Raw genomic sequence first — 14,107 nt, forward strand, 5'->3', positions numbered from 1 at the left:
TTTTCTTTTAAAAATAAGCAATAAGTCCCATGTAAATGTAAAAACACAAGGTGAACTTGTTGACACAATAAAGTAATTGACAAAAAAGAACAGTTTAGATGCTTTTAAATAATTTCACATGGGCAGCGATTACTTCAAGATCATTCTTAGTTCATTTGCATGAGTACTAAGAACTGGTAGCTGTCTGTGTGCTGAGACTCAATATTGGGTTCCTTGTACAAGCTGGCAGTGTTGGGGGGGTCTGGGGGCTTGGTGTATGCAGCTAATGAGGAGGTTTACTTCTGACTCTCTGTTTCATATGTGTGTCTGTGCCGGTGTGTCTTTGAATGCATGAGTGTGTGTGTGAGTGTGTGTGCGCAGTTACCTGTGTCCATGTGAGGCGGCCAGACTGTAGGAGTTCATGTCCCCCTGGGGGGTTGAGGAGATGCCGTTGCGCGACATGGTGCCAATCATGGGGTCTGCGCCTCGCTCTAGCAGTAAGCTCACCAGCTCAAAGTTCCCTGCAAGGACCCCCCCCATCAGCAGTGTCAACTTCTGCTTTCCAAAACCTCACAAGACTCCGCATTCACCGTTTCCTATATGCACACTTCAGAGGTAAAACTGACTCAGGGTCAGTGCTAAAGGCTGTCGTTCTACATTATGCACCCAGGCTTTGCATTGACTGCAGGCTCTTCTTCATGAATACTATCAATCTTAAGCAGTCATAGTCACATTAAATGGCTTTACTCAATATCAACAATTAAAGCTGTATACATGCACTTCAGAGCAACAAACAGCCATTATGCTGAAAAAGAAACAGATAAAATTAGTTTACACATTCTACATTAGTAACATATTAATACATATAGCATATTGCTCATGTGTTGATATCCATGCTCTGGTAATAATTAATTTAGGGTGGCAGCATGACTTATAAGGAGTGGTTAGCACTGTTGCCACCCCCTTGAGACTGTGGGTTTGGATCCTTCTGAGACTGGAGTTTGCATGTTCTTCTGTCACACGAGTTTCCTCCCACTGATGACGAGTCCGGTGCCCGCATAGGTCCGCGTAAAGTGTGTGTGCATGTGCCCTGTGACGACATGGCACCCCATTTAGCGGATTCTCAGGCCCTGTGCATGCTGGGACATGCTCCAACCCCCCACCATGATCCTCTACTGACTAAACAGTAATAAAAGAAGGAGGGGTGTGGAGGTAGTCTGTCCCAGGCCATTCCTTGCCAAGCCCCTCCTCTCAGCGCTGCCATACCTGCTGCAGAGGCCAGCTGCAGTGGGGTTTCGGTGTAGTTCTCTGCTCCATCTTGGACAGCGCCCTCTACGTTGGCTCGGGCATCCAACAGCAGCTATCAGGGCACAAAGACATATTAGACTCATTAGGGAATTTGGAGATGTGGGGGGGGGGGGTGAGGGGTACAAGGCCCCACCCACCCCAAAGGCCTAGCTCTTAGCCATTACGACTATGACATTAATGCAGCGATGTCAGGAACATTAACCTCTACACAGCGAGTGAATGCTGAATTCATGAGGATGATTACTAAGGTCATACTGTGGCACCTGAAACCAACTTCCTGCCTCCATAGGTATCTCTGCCAGGAATGAATATGTGCTACTTTCCAAAGGTTGTTTTAATAGAGGGTGGGGCTTGAATATATCTCGCGATTGCTTGGGGTTCTGGAGTTGATCCTGGGGCCCTATCCAGACCTGCGCACTAAGCCAGATCTGGACAGAGATCCACCTTGGACCACTATGGATCTTCACAGATATGCCCAAGACCTCAGCTTTGAATTTTGTGTACCACCGAGGCAATGTCTAACTGGTTATGTGTCAAATGCCTTGTAAACCTTGTAGCAGGTGTAACTGAAATGGGATCACTATTGGGCTTTCTGCAGCCACCCAATAGTGTGTGTGCCTTCCTGAACCTATGTATGTATATGAATCCTCACCATTTTGTCTGCTATGCTTTTTTTTGGAAAAAGCAATTCATTTTAGATATCCGTCACCAATCCACTGGGACTTCAGTAGAGTCCAGAGTCTATCGACATGAATAAATGAGATAAACTGTGTCGGGGGCCACCTCAGTGAGCACTGTGAATGCAGCCCTCTGCTCTTGCTACTCAAGCGTGCGTCTCTGGTTCCAGACTTACAGTTCATGAGCTTACAATAGGGAAAGGAAGCATATTATCAGGGGATATAGTGCTCCACACACTACCATGGAAAGCTGAAGAGGTCTAGTGCAGAACACCCCTCCGCAATCATCGATTGCATTCAGTTTCCACTGGCTTATACAGTGCGAGCTTATATATATTATATATAATATAAACGTATATAAACGTATATATATATTATTTATATACTAATATATATCCAACAAGAACAATCATATCTAAACAATACTATTAAGGAGAAAATTGACATATAGTTACCATTATTATTATGATGTTACATAATAATAATAATCATTCAATGTACAGAAGTTAGTATAATTACAGGTCAAAACGTCACTACCTGAACGACAGGGACGTGTCCGTGTAACACAGCGAATGTGAGAGGAGTCCCCTGGCGCATTTCAGGATAAACTGAGGGGTACTTGTGTACTGTGTTTGGCACCTGGGAAGTCACAGGTAAGGTTCAGGAGAGAAATACAGCAATTAAAACCGCAGAAGCACGTGGAGGGAGGTGCTGGATTAGCCAGCAGGACATTTGGATGTTGAGAAATTGGGCAATGAGCTGTTTTTTTTCCCCCTCCGGACACCCCCATCTCTCTTTCTCTCTCCATTTCCCTCGTTTCCCCGGACTGCCCACAGGCGTTCGCCACGGCCGCCCCGATCGCGACACATCCTGGCTGAAGTCTCGTCATGAGGTTCTCAATGGTCACAGATACAGAAGACAAACAGACGAGAGAGCTATGATTATTAGCCGGGGGGGTGACAGATGCATGACTGTGTGCTGATTCATGAACATAGCACCATAACCTGGGGTGGGAGTGGGGGGGCACACCATCTAGAGTCAGCATGGAGACTGATTCCTTAGAAACAGTCTGATTTCCTGAGCTTTCTGATCCTGTTATACGTAAAATGCACATAAAGAACGTGTAGCATTTGTGCAATGAGATGCCTCATTTCAAATGCATTAAACGTGCAATTATGTCACATATTCACCAGGGTTATATAAGGGTTACTAATCATCTACTTGGACGTTTGCCAAGTGTGCCAAGACTTTAATACTGACACAAGTTGCAGTAGCGATGGGAGAAAGAGCCTCAAAACCCACGTGTGGGACTATGGTATGCTGCCAGATACTGCCCAGTATGATCCATTTTCCAGTTGTTAGTTAACTGGTGTTTGTTGAGCTACACCAGGCAGTGACTGATAGCTCAAGAAAGCCCCAAACGCCGTGGCTTTTGCGGCCCTGTCCACCACCCCCCCCCCACAGGCACAGAGATACTGGAAGCCAGTAGGCCGAGGGACAGACCCTTGAAGCGTGACATCACAGCTCAGGCATGCAAACCGTGGCCTGCCAGTGGGCCGGGAGGGGCCACTGGCACACCATTCACGGAGCGTGTGGTGCTACGTTCAAGAATCACCCCTCAAAACTCAACACACATTATACTTCAACACTGATGAATGGGACAGTCACAGCCAATCAATACTGTGGTTATTATTTTGCACCCTATCTGTGAGGCATTATCCACCACAGTGACTCGGTAATCCCTTTGGTATCAAGGGGGCACTTTAATTAAATAAAGTTCCGTCTATGCCTTTGAATCTATGTAAAACCAATTGTCAATGTTATTTAGTTGTATCTGTGCCAACTCCAAGTATAAACGGTTGTACATCCCATTTAAACGGTTGCCCAGAACTAATGAAATGCTGGGTACCTTGTTCAATGGCAATGTTTACATTTATCTAAGTTGGCAGGAATAGAATGCTAAACCTTGCTCTACAGAATAGAACAGAACAAGGAAAAAACCTGAATATTGATCAGTGTTCTGATGATTCATAGGAACCCATCAGCTGGTTGACTCACATGGACTGAAAGCCAAAGCCAAACACTGAACTGCGTGCCTCAGACCGCACGTGGTGACCAGCGCTTCACGTGCACAGCCTACACAGAACATGCCAACGAGGAGTGAGATGGGAGAGATGAGGGACAGTACGGGGTCTCCTTCTGTCTTACAACACGACCAGCTCAGACAAACTAGTTCCACCATGACAACAAAGCCTCAAGCCCCCCCCCCCCCAATTTCCTGGCTCCCCTGCAACACATTGCCCCAGGAGCAACTGACCTCACTGTTGATGTCGGCCCCTGCGTCCAACAGCATTTGCACCATGGCCTCATCCCCACGTACACAGGCATACATGAGCGGGGTCATGCCCTGCATGTGGAAAGGGGGCAGTAAGAGTGACAGAGAAGGGACAACAACACATCAAAATAATGTACCGTAATAAGGAAGTCTTCATTTCCGCATTTCCAAGAGCTCAAAATCTATCTATCTATCTATCTATCTATCTATCTATCTATCTATCTATCTATCTATCTATCTATCTATCTATCTATCTATCTATCCATCCATCCATCCATCCATCCATCCATCCATCCATCCATCCATCCATCCATCCATCCATCCATCCATCCATCAATGTAAATGAAGGATGCCAGGACCAGAAGTTGTTTGCTTTCATTACACGCCCACATATTAAAAAGCACCAGCTTCCTCCTATATTCAGCAAACACCAAAGCATACAAGTCCAATGTGGCAGGGACCCATAGGATGCAGGCCTTGTCTTATCTGCCCATTTCAAGTCTCAAGAACCCTTCAGGTTGTCATATGACCTGCATACACATTCTAAAATCCGCCTCTCCATGTCATACAGGCAGAAGTTGCAGAAGGTCAAACAGTAATCCCTTTATGTCTTATCTAATATGAAATGGATCTAGAAAATAAGAAGCTTGGAGAAGGAGAAGCATGAAATGAAGGAACAGCATCAGAGTGGGTCCGAGCAGAATAATCCTGACGTGCTTGGATGGAGATCATTTCCCTCCTGTCTCATGTCTGAATCCGAAACCCTTGTCTGCCTTTCTGCAGGGCGAACTTCTGGGTGGTCATAACAACAAATATGACACATGAAACAAGGAAAAAAAATACCATGTCCTTCTGGGAAAACAAAAGTTAACAAAATAAAGCCAAGCCGAGATTACAGCCAACGCTCTCACTATATTGCTTCCATATTTCCTGATTAATGTTCAAAGTATTTTAATCTTTCTAAAACTGAAACGTGTTTAGATCAGTGTTGCCAGTGGCACTCTCTAAAAGCCTTGATTTGTTTACAGACAAATCTGTGTTTAATTAAGGCAGAACTTTAGACGAAATATTTTTTAACACCATAGTGGATGGCACATTGCCTAAACTGCCAAACATCTCTGCCAACTGTGAAAAGTGGGTTTAAAAGAAAAAAAAATCAGTGAACTAACCTGTTGACAAAGACTACAAAGCTAGAAAGACAAAAGGACAATTGTCTGACCACGGCTGCTAGGAGCCAGTGATCTGATTAATCCAGTAAAGGAAGTATAGCTCAACTGAAAAAACGTGTGAATATGGGCAGTGAGAAGGACATTTTCAATCCCCAGAAGTCCCATTAAACTTCAAGTGGTGTGTGGAATCAGGAGTGGGTTGGGATGCTGTTCCCATGATCGGCCGCTGGTCCAAATCACCCGGCTGCCAGAGTGCTTTCACCACTGGGTCTGTGATCAAGGCACTTAATTTCCAGTTGCTCTGGGGATTGGCTGCTCTCGCTTTCTCAAGTGCACATTACGTTGGATAAAATCTTACGATAAATAAATGCGCATGAAGCTAGCCTCAGAGTTTTGGCCCACTATTCAGGCTGGGCTGTACCATAGATGCGCAAGCTTTTGGGTTAACATGGCCTGTAAATTCAGCATTGACAGCAATGATCTGGAACGTGCACAAGTGCTAACGGCGGGTGAATGGAGGCCCCGCCCCCTCCCGACCTGCTCGCTCATGCTGTTGATTCCGTCTGGGCCCAGCAGATTCACCGCCTGCTTGACCAGGTCTGTCCGGCCGCAGTTGAGCATACGAAAGCCCAAGTCCTGCAGGAATTTCGCCTCAGTGGAGGCAGCATCCAGTTTCCTTGAGGCACAGAAACAGTCGTCCGTCCTGCATGGAAATAAGGGCAGTTAAAATTCCAGACCTGTTCTCTTAAAAGGGGTCCAGTCTCTACCTTAAAACTGCAGAACTGTATAACACATTCTGGGAAGCAGCGTAACAGTGAACAGAATCTATTACCTGGAGGTGTCTCTGATCTGCCCTAATTGGGTCATTAATTCAGGACTGCGGAAACTGTTGTTTTATCTAAACTGACTAGCTGGACTGGGAACAGCAGAATGCCAATTTTTTAAATTATTTAAACTAACTTAATTTAATATGTAAACCCATTTTTCCTGCTTTTCCTGTTTACAAAGATAACACAAATATAATACATTATATTTCTATATACGCTACAAAGTAACCTAGAAATTGTACATGGGAAAGAAATCAGCTGATGTGGGCTTTTATTAATGTAAGTTGAGATCACTGTATCATAAGCCTATTGATGTCCTTAAATTTTCACAAACTTCACATACTGCTTTAAACAGGGCTCTGAGCATGGGATTGAAGGAATCTGTACTGCTTGCTGCATGTGCTTTTCTAAACAGGGCCGATCATGTGACTGATCACGTGACTGAGCACGGTCAAGTTGGATAGTCGTACTTCAGCTGTCGTGGCTCACAGTCAACCCCAGGGAGAAGCAGCCGTGCTGCCTGCCGTACATCGTCGCTGTCCACTGAGAAGGAGCGCCTGTGCTCCGCATGTGCCACCGCCACCCGGATCCACTCCATCAGTGGAGGCAGTACCAAGAACGGCCTGTAGGGGGAGACAGCACAACTCATCAGCCCACTGTTACTTAACTCCAGCCGCAATGGTGGTCTCAATCCTTTTTCTCTCGTTGGGTTTGCCTGCCTATTTCTTCATCTGCCTGGGAGCGAATATTTCATTTGAAAACTCAAGAGTATTTTGTTTTGAAAATTTCTGAGAATGAAGTTAAGAGGCATCAGTATAGAAACAGCAAACCAGTAAACACAACCCTGTAACCAGTGAGTTAAGTGAAGAGATTTATGCATTTCCTATTGACACGGAACTAGGAAAACGTTTAATTACTACTAATTGAACTGTTTTTAGGTTAATCTCTTACCTGTATTATTAATACTCAACGGATAGCTATAACTGTCTGTCAAGGTCAAAGGCGCCTAAAGCCAGTCTCAGGCAAGACAGGGTTACACTCTGGACAGAATGTCAGTCCAGCACAGCACACACATATAAACAAATAGGCAATTTGGAAACACTGATTAGGAAACTGCAAGAAAAAAAACATGCGGAACATACAAGCTCCCCATACAGAGAGAGGTGGCAGGTTTCGAACACCCAACCCAGGAGACGTGAGGCAACAGTGCTACCCACTGAGCCACAGTGCCAAAAGTAGCTACATCAAGCTTATGTTATATTTACTTGTTTCTGATATGCTTTGTTTCACTACCATTTGCACAGCCAGGAGTGACTCATCTCCACGCCTACGTACTCATCTTCACCATTGACAGTGACTCCATCTGCTGTTTTCAAGGTATGTTCACTATGTAGAACCACTTTCCTTGTTGTACCAATCTACAGGATACCATAGTCAGCTTATATTATATATATATATATATATATATATATATATATATATATATATATATATATATATATATATATATTTTTTTTTTAAGGAGAAATGACAGTCCCTCATCTGTTAGTGAAGGATCCAGTTGGATGCCATGTCATCCTCAGCCACAAGGAGACGCTGAGATGCAACTGGTACAGAAGTGTTTGTCCAGGGCCTCCCCTGTGACCTTGTTGCTGGCCGCCAAGTGGTAATGTCTGCCACAAGCCATTTCTGTTTTCCAAGCAAACACTCCAATGCACCACAGCCAAGCCATTGATTATAACGCAACTTTAGTTTCACCTGACTCTTGGTTTGGTCTCCATCCAATGATACACCACAAACAAAATAATATTACTATCCTGGAGCATCCTGGCAACTCCAAATTAATAGCATTTTAAAATGCAAATATTTCCCGCAGACCCGAAATTGGGTTGCTGGGCTAAACGCAATTTACTGCAGAGGAAACAAGTATTTGTAAAATAATGCTGTGGCTTTGATAGTTTGTCCAGCATCCAAACATCACCAGAAGAGGCTATGTTTCACTGGCCATTTTATATGGGTATTCTTATTCCACATTCATCAACGGTACATTATCAGTGGCCACATTCAGCTTTTCATTTCATTAAACAAGATTTTACTTATGAAAAGCATCTTAGAATTCTTAGAACTGATATATGTCCAAATATCAGAAACATTTTCACGTATAATTTTACATGCTGTATATATATTTCATTTGGTTTATGCTACAAGGTGAAAACAATGGGAAATAAATGCTTACTTTGTGAAGCTTGTAGCTAGCAGTTAAAGAGTAACAATTCACTAGTGTCTTCGGCTAATTGCGATTTTCTCATTCGCTGCTCCTCAGAAGGCAGCTGTGCCAGTACGGTGCAATGATGGACATACCTCTTTACCCAGTGCACCCAGTTAGCACCCTAGTGACTATTAGCACCTTGATAACTGAACTGAAATATCAATGTAGACCATAACTGGATAATTATCAATGCTAAATGTCTTGTAAGGCGCATATATGAAGGCTCCCCCTGTGAATGCTTAATGAATTGCACCCACCAGTTACACATCACCACTCCTAAGTTCAACAGGGAGCTTGTACTCAATAGTTCAAACCCCCATTCCAGATCCAGTGGAACCACTGCCAGAGAAACCCAACACAAAAACTGAACAAACTGCAGGGCTTTCACAGCTCCGCCTCCACTTTTAATCACCAGCCTCGGGGGTGAATGGGATACACCAGAAATTTCCAGTTCCTTTGGCATTAAGGGCCTGTCTGGAAAGGAAAATAGGTCTGCTGAGTGTCACTTCTCGACATCCTCTGCGATATGCCGCAGAATCACAGTGCTGGAGCTCCTTTCACATGTGGAAGTGTTGTTCCAGAGTAAAACTGTGAAAAAATGACCAGTCTTATGTCAGTTAGAGTTTAAAACTGAGCCTTGTTAGATGGTGCTTATAAAAACCAGCTCATTGTAGGTCAGGAAACTATATTTTGTAAATCCAACTGACTAATTTATTTCTGAGTGATTCACTGCATATGACAAAGTGGGTGTATTACTGTGTACTACAAAGATGACAATAATGCTAATGTATGAAATAATCGCATCTGTCGACAAGTTTCAGATATCACATAAATTACCTGTGTTATGACAAACTTATGGGGCGGCATGGTGATGCAGTGTTTAGCACTGTTGCCTCACACCTCTGGGACCCGGGTTTGAGTCTCCGCCTGGGTCACATGTGTGCGGAGTTTGCATGTTCTCCCCATGTCGTCGTGGGGTTTCCTCCGGGTACTCTGGTTTCCCCCCACAGTCCAAAAACATGCTGAGGCTAATTGGAGTTGCTAAATTGCCCTTAGGTGTGCATGTGTAAGTGAATGGTGCATGAGTGTGCCCTGCGATGGGCTGGCCCCCCATCCTGGGTTGTTCCCTGCCTCGTGCCCATTGCTTCCAGGATAGGCTCCGGACCCCCCGCGACCCAGTAGGATAAGCGGTTTGGAAAATGTATGGATGGAAAACAAAAGTACTCATATATATTCCAGGAAAACATTATTTGTCTTTACAGAACTTTCGGTATTTTGGCCTGTAACATAATGGTTAGCTTGATGATGATTATGGTAATTAAGCTTTATTTGATTGCTTAATCCTAATGACTAATAACAAAACTGAATGACCTTGTTTGCACTATGAACAGCAGTGAAGGGCCCAATGTTAGACGTGAGATGAGCTTGTCACGGGACACTTGTAACCACAGAATGTCACCTCCAGCCCAAAAGCGCCATGCCGTCATGCACACAACATCACAATGTCATAAGGGCCCTTGTGTTGAAACGGGTAGCGGGAGAAAGACAGTGAGACATCACTGAACACAAAGTGCTGACTGTGGAGATAGGGGAATAGAGGAGGTCTGTTTGACTTCCTAGAAAGGATCGGCCTTCCATTCCATCCGCGACAGATCAGCAAAAAGAGCATTGAACACTTCCTGGATCGCAGCTAGAAGTGAACATGGCATCAACCATGCAACAGGAGCCATTCAAGTGTCCATTCAAGCATGCCTTTAAAGAGCCAGTGGTTATTACGCACTTAGCGAGACTCCCTACTTGCCAGTCAACATCTTATTGTCTTTCTTGCTTTAGTCCAGTGTTTCTAAAAAACAGCAGAGCCGGTCTTCGAAGAGAAGCCCCACCTTACTGCTTCAGGATGGCGTAAAAGCTGCAGGGTCCCTTTTCATGCTCGAATAATAATCTCAAATAACAGCATCTTTATGGCTATATTCTTTCTACCTGAGCTCTCATCACCATGACTCCTGTCATGCTAACGACGCACATTGTGATCTCTCCTTTGAATACGTGAGACCCTTTCTGTAGATGAATCTTAACAAAAAAATCTCTGAAACTGACTGACTATTTGCTTATGGCATTGGATTGAAATACCTGCATAACATTTCACAGACTTGGCAGCTTCTGGGCATGGATGTTAAACTTTCATCGCTAATCAGGCCCTGGTTCTGAGGCCATCTGCCCATATCTGAGCAAAGATATTTGCAGTGATTCATTAATATTGGCCAAACTGAGTCACCCCTCTGATTTATGTTTTTGCATCTGGCATGATGTCCTACAGCATGGGAGACATGAGAGACTATTCTTCTTGACAGTTTACAGACTTGACAGAATGCAACAGGAGAAGAGCTTAGGTATGACGTTCCTAGCAACTACGAAAGAGGCTTTGTGGGGATTTTTTTAAAGAACAGACGCGCCCCCATTAAGGGTGGTTATTATGTCATGCGATACTCTTGTTTTAATGTTGCGAACTCTCTCTCACATACATACACATAGACAGACACACATAAAACGTACTCTATTCAAAATTACTTTGAAACTGAGAGCAGCTGTCCTTTTTGACTAATGAACAGATAAAATACCTATTTATGTGGAAGTTAAGGGAATTACAAGCCCCCCCCACACAAATCACTCACTTCAAGAAACTACGGTATTTGTTAATTACCTCCTTCCATATATCGGTGTATGAGAAATCAATGTAAAACAACAGGAAGGACAATAACTAGAGCGGCGACAGCCATGGCTTATGATTAAGACAATACATATTTTTAAATAAATTAATTACTACTGATCCATATATATGCTATATGTGTAGCATTCAGATGTCCCAGATGTCCTCTATGTGCATATGTCTATGGACTGATTCCTTTTCGACATATTATTTTTATGAATATCGATAAACATTGAAAGCGCCATCGGTAACTGAAGCTGCACATGAATACTGCTAACCACAAACCTAAACCTTAGCTTGGCAGAAGCTGGATGGACATGAGGCCGGATAACCATTACGTTGGTTGATTGACAGATGAGAAATTTCTTGCCCGCTCGACATTGAAGAAAAGGCTATTTCAGGTCAAGGCAATGCAACGTTTTCCTGTAAGTCATACTGCATGAGAGGATGTGAGAGTAGGACCGTTAGTAACTGGGGGAGACGTTCCCACCTCTCTGTTTGCAGGGTGACCTTGGAGGGCTCCACGTTGGGGTTCTCCCACTCCATCTGTGGACAGTGCATGAAGTAGCATAGGGAGTAGAGCGCTTCAGGCTCCCAGTGTACGCAGGTGGCCTTCTGGTGCAAGGGAGTCCCATTGTTGTGGGTCCGGACATGCAGGGGCTGGAGGTAGTGCATGGCCCGGGACACCAGGTCACCTGCGGGTTCGGCACAAAAGTGGATGAGGCTGTTAGGCGTCGCTCAGTCGTTAGCACATTAGCAGGCTTAGAGGCGAGACATGCTTGATTAGCTCTATACTTTAGCGGTGACTCAGTAATATTACACCACAAGCGTTTAGTCACCTGTCATGTCAATCAATAAAATCCACAGTTGCTTTGCGAATCAGTCAGCTCTGAGTGCTCTCACCCATTAGGGTAAAACACACAATCATGTGTCACTCAGCCAGATGAGGCTAAATGCTGCAGCTGTATTCAAACTCTGTCCTATTATTAAGGGCCTGATTAGTGAACAGTGAATCACACTGTTGAACTTCTGAACCTTTATAGGCAATGTCTACGTCTTCAGTGAGACCTACACAAACAATAAAAAGTATAAAAACTGAGCAACTAGCATCTTCCAACATGTACTGCAGCTTGCATGAACAAAGTTGGAGAGTCACCACAAAGACACCCTTTGACCCAGAAGTACAAGATTTCATTTTAAAACCTATTTTAAAACAACGCCGCATGTAAAAGAAAAGAATGGCATCACTTAGGTCTGGCATAATTTTAATTTATATACCTTATAGTTCACCTATATTTTAAAAAATATTTTTTTTGCCAAAATTACTGCTGATATTAAAATTATTACCAATAGTTTTAAAATGTCTTCAAGCTGTCCAAGCTGGGGAACATCGCCATAATTAATCTTCAGTCGTCATACATATAGTTTTCCATGTCACAGAGTATTGTTAGATGTGATACTCCATCGCTGACTATGACTTATGATTAAAATTCCTAATAAAGTCACTATACTCATATATACTCATTTTAATCCACCCTGAAAAGTTTCATTGTCATTTGCATTTAAATCACAGTTGAACAGCACTTAGTCGTATGCAGGTCACACAGCAGGAGTAAAATTACTGATTAAGGACGCCAACTGTTTTTTGACAGAGCTGTTGTTTGGGTACACATAATGGGTTTATAAATGTTTGTGTTTTGTATACCTGTATGTGTAATGAGTATGTAATTATTCTTTAAGGTTATTTAAGGTATAGTCTCCAGACCCCCCACAACCATTAATAGGACAAATAGTTTCAGAAAATAGATGGATGGAGGGTTATCTAAGGCAGAGGGCTAAACCTGCAAGTAGAGCTGGTGCATGTTGTTTGATAGCTATTAGATCAGCAGTGATAAAAAATAAGAAGAAAATATTGCTTTTGTTTATAAGAAAAAAATTGGTAATCGGGGCGGCACTGTTGCCTCACACCTCTGGGACCCGGGTTCGAGACAGAGTGATAATGCATGTTCTCCCCATGTTCTCCCCTTGTCGTTGTGGGGTTTCCTCCGGGTGCTCCGGTTTCCCCCCACAGTCCAAAAACGTGCTGAGGCTAATTGGAGTTGCTAAATTGCCCGTAGGTGTGCGTGTGAGAGTGAATGGTGTGTGAGTATGCCCAGCGATGGGCTGGCCCACCATCCTGGGTTGTTCCCTGCCTCGTGCCCATTGCTTCCGGGATAAGCTCCGGATCCCCCGCGACCCAGTAGGATAAGCGGTTTGGAAAATGGATGGATGGATGGATATATTACGGATGACATAACGAATTAAAAATTGTATGCATTTAATGCAGTTAATAGACTCCTCCAATAAACATCCGGGAAGCAAATCTTGCAGTTTGAGATGTTTACTAAAAGAGGCACTGTGAAACTGAACACATAATACATATATGACAACTCAAACAATACACAATAAATACTTTGCACTTACAAGCAGTTAAATTAACTAGTGACTAGCGGGATGCTAATATAACATTGTAAATCCCATTGGCTGGCATGATTCAGTGTTAATGGGTGCGTGCTTACGTGCTTTTCGGGAGATAACGCATCGGAACTTCCTTGGATACAAACGTCATACAACTTAACTCTTCAGCCAATAAGGGCAAAGTTGTGTCGTCACGGAGGCGGTTCCAGTTTGTGCAGCCGGCTGAGAGGCGCTGCACGATCTGTCTTAAGTCGTCTTGCTCTCGCAAGATTTTTGTACCATGTGACATGGTGACGTTTTGCAACATCATCTAACCATCTAACCTTGATGCATTGCATCAGGACCAGAATGCATTGCTTTAAGCCAGTGCTGTAAGCGG

At 43.7% G+C, this 14,107-nt stretch overlaps 1 protein-coding gene across 1 annotated transcript in view; it reads right to left on the reverse strand.

The window, feature by feature from the left end:
- The window catches only part of LOC125739180 (ankyrin repeat and BTB/POZ domain-containing protein BTBD11-A), a 132,491-nt gene that overhangs the window by 9,795 nt on the left and 108,589 nt on the right, over positions 1-14,107 (reverse strand). The window contains exons 3-9 of the mRNA XM_049009032.1: positions 11,762-11,966; positions 6,766-6,918; positions 6,006-6,171; positions 4,282-4,371; positions 2,502-2,603; positions 1,246-1,339; positions 365-500 (exon numbers count right to left, since the gene is read on the reverse strand). Coding sequence (XP_048864989.1) covers positions 365-500; positions 1,246-1,339; positions 2,502-2,603; positions 4,282-4,371; positions 6,006-6,171; positions 6,766-6,918; positions 11,762-11,966 — 946 coding nt within the window. The remainder of the gene's footprint in view (positions 1-364; positions 501-1,245; positions 1,340-2,501; positions 2,604-4,281; positions 4,372-6,005; positions 6,172-6,765; positions 6,919-11,761; positions 11,967-14,107) is intronic.

Source organism: Brienomyrus brachyistius, chromosome 3, assembly GCF_023856365.1.
Source record: "Brienomyrus brachyistius isolate T26 chromosome 3, BBRACH_0.4, whole genome shotgun sequence".
Classification (NCBI taxonomy): Eukaryota; Metazoa; Chordata; class Actinopteri; order Osteoglossiformes; family Mormyridae; genus Brienomyrus; species Brienomyrus brachyistius.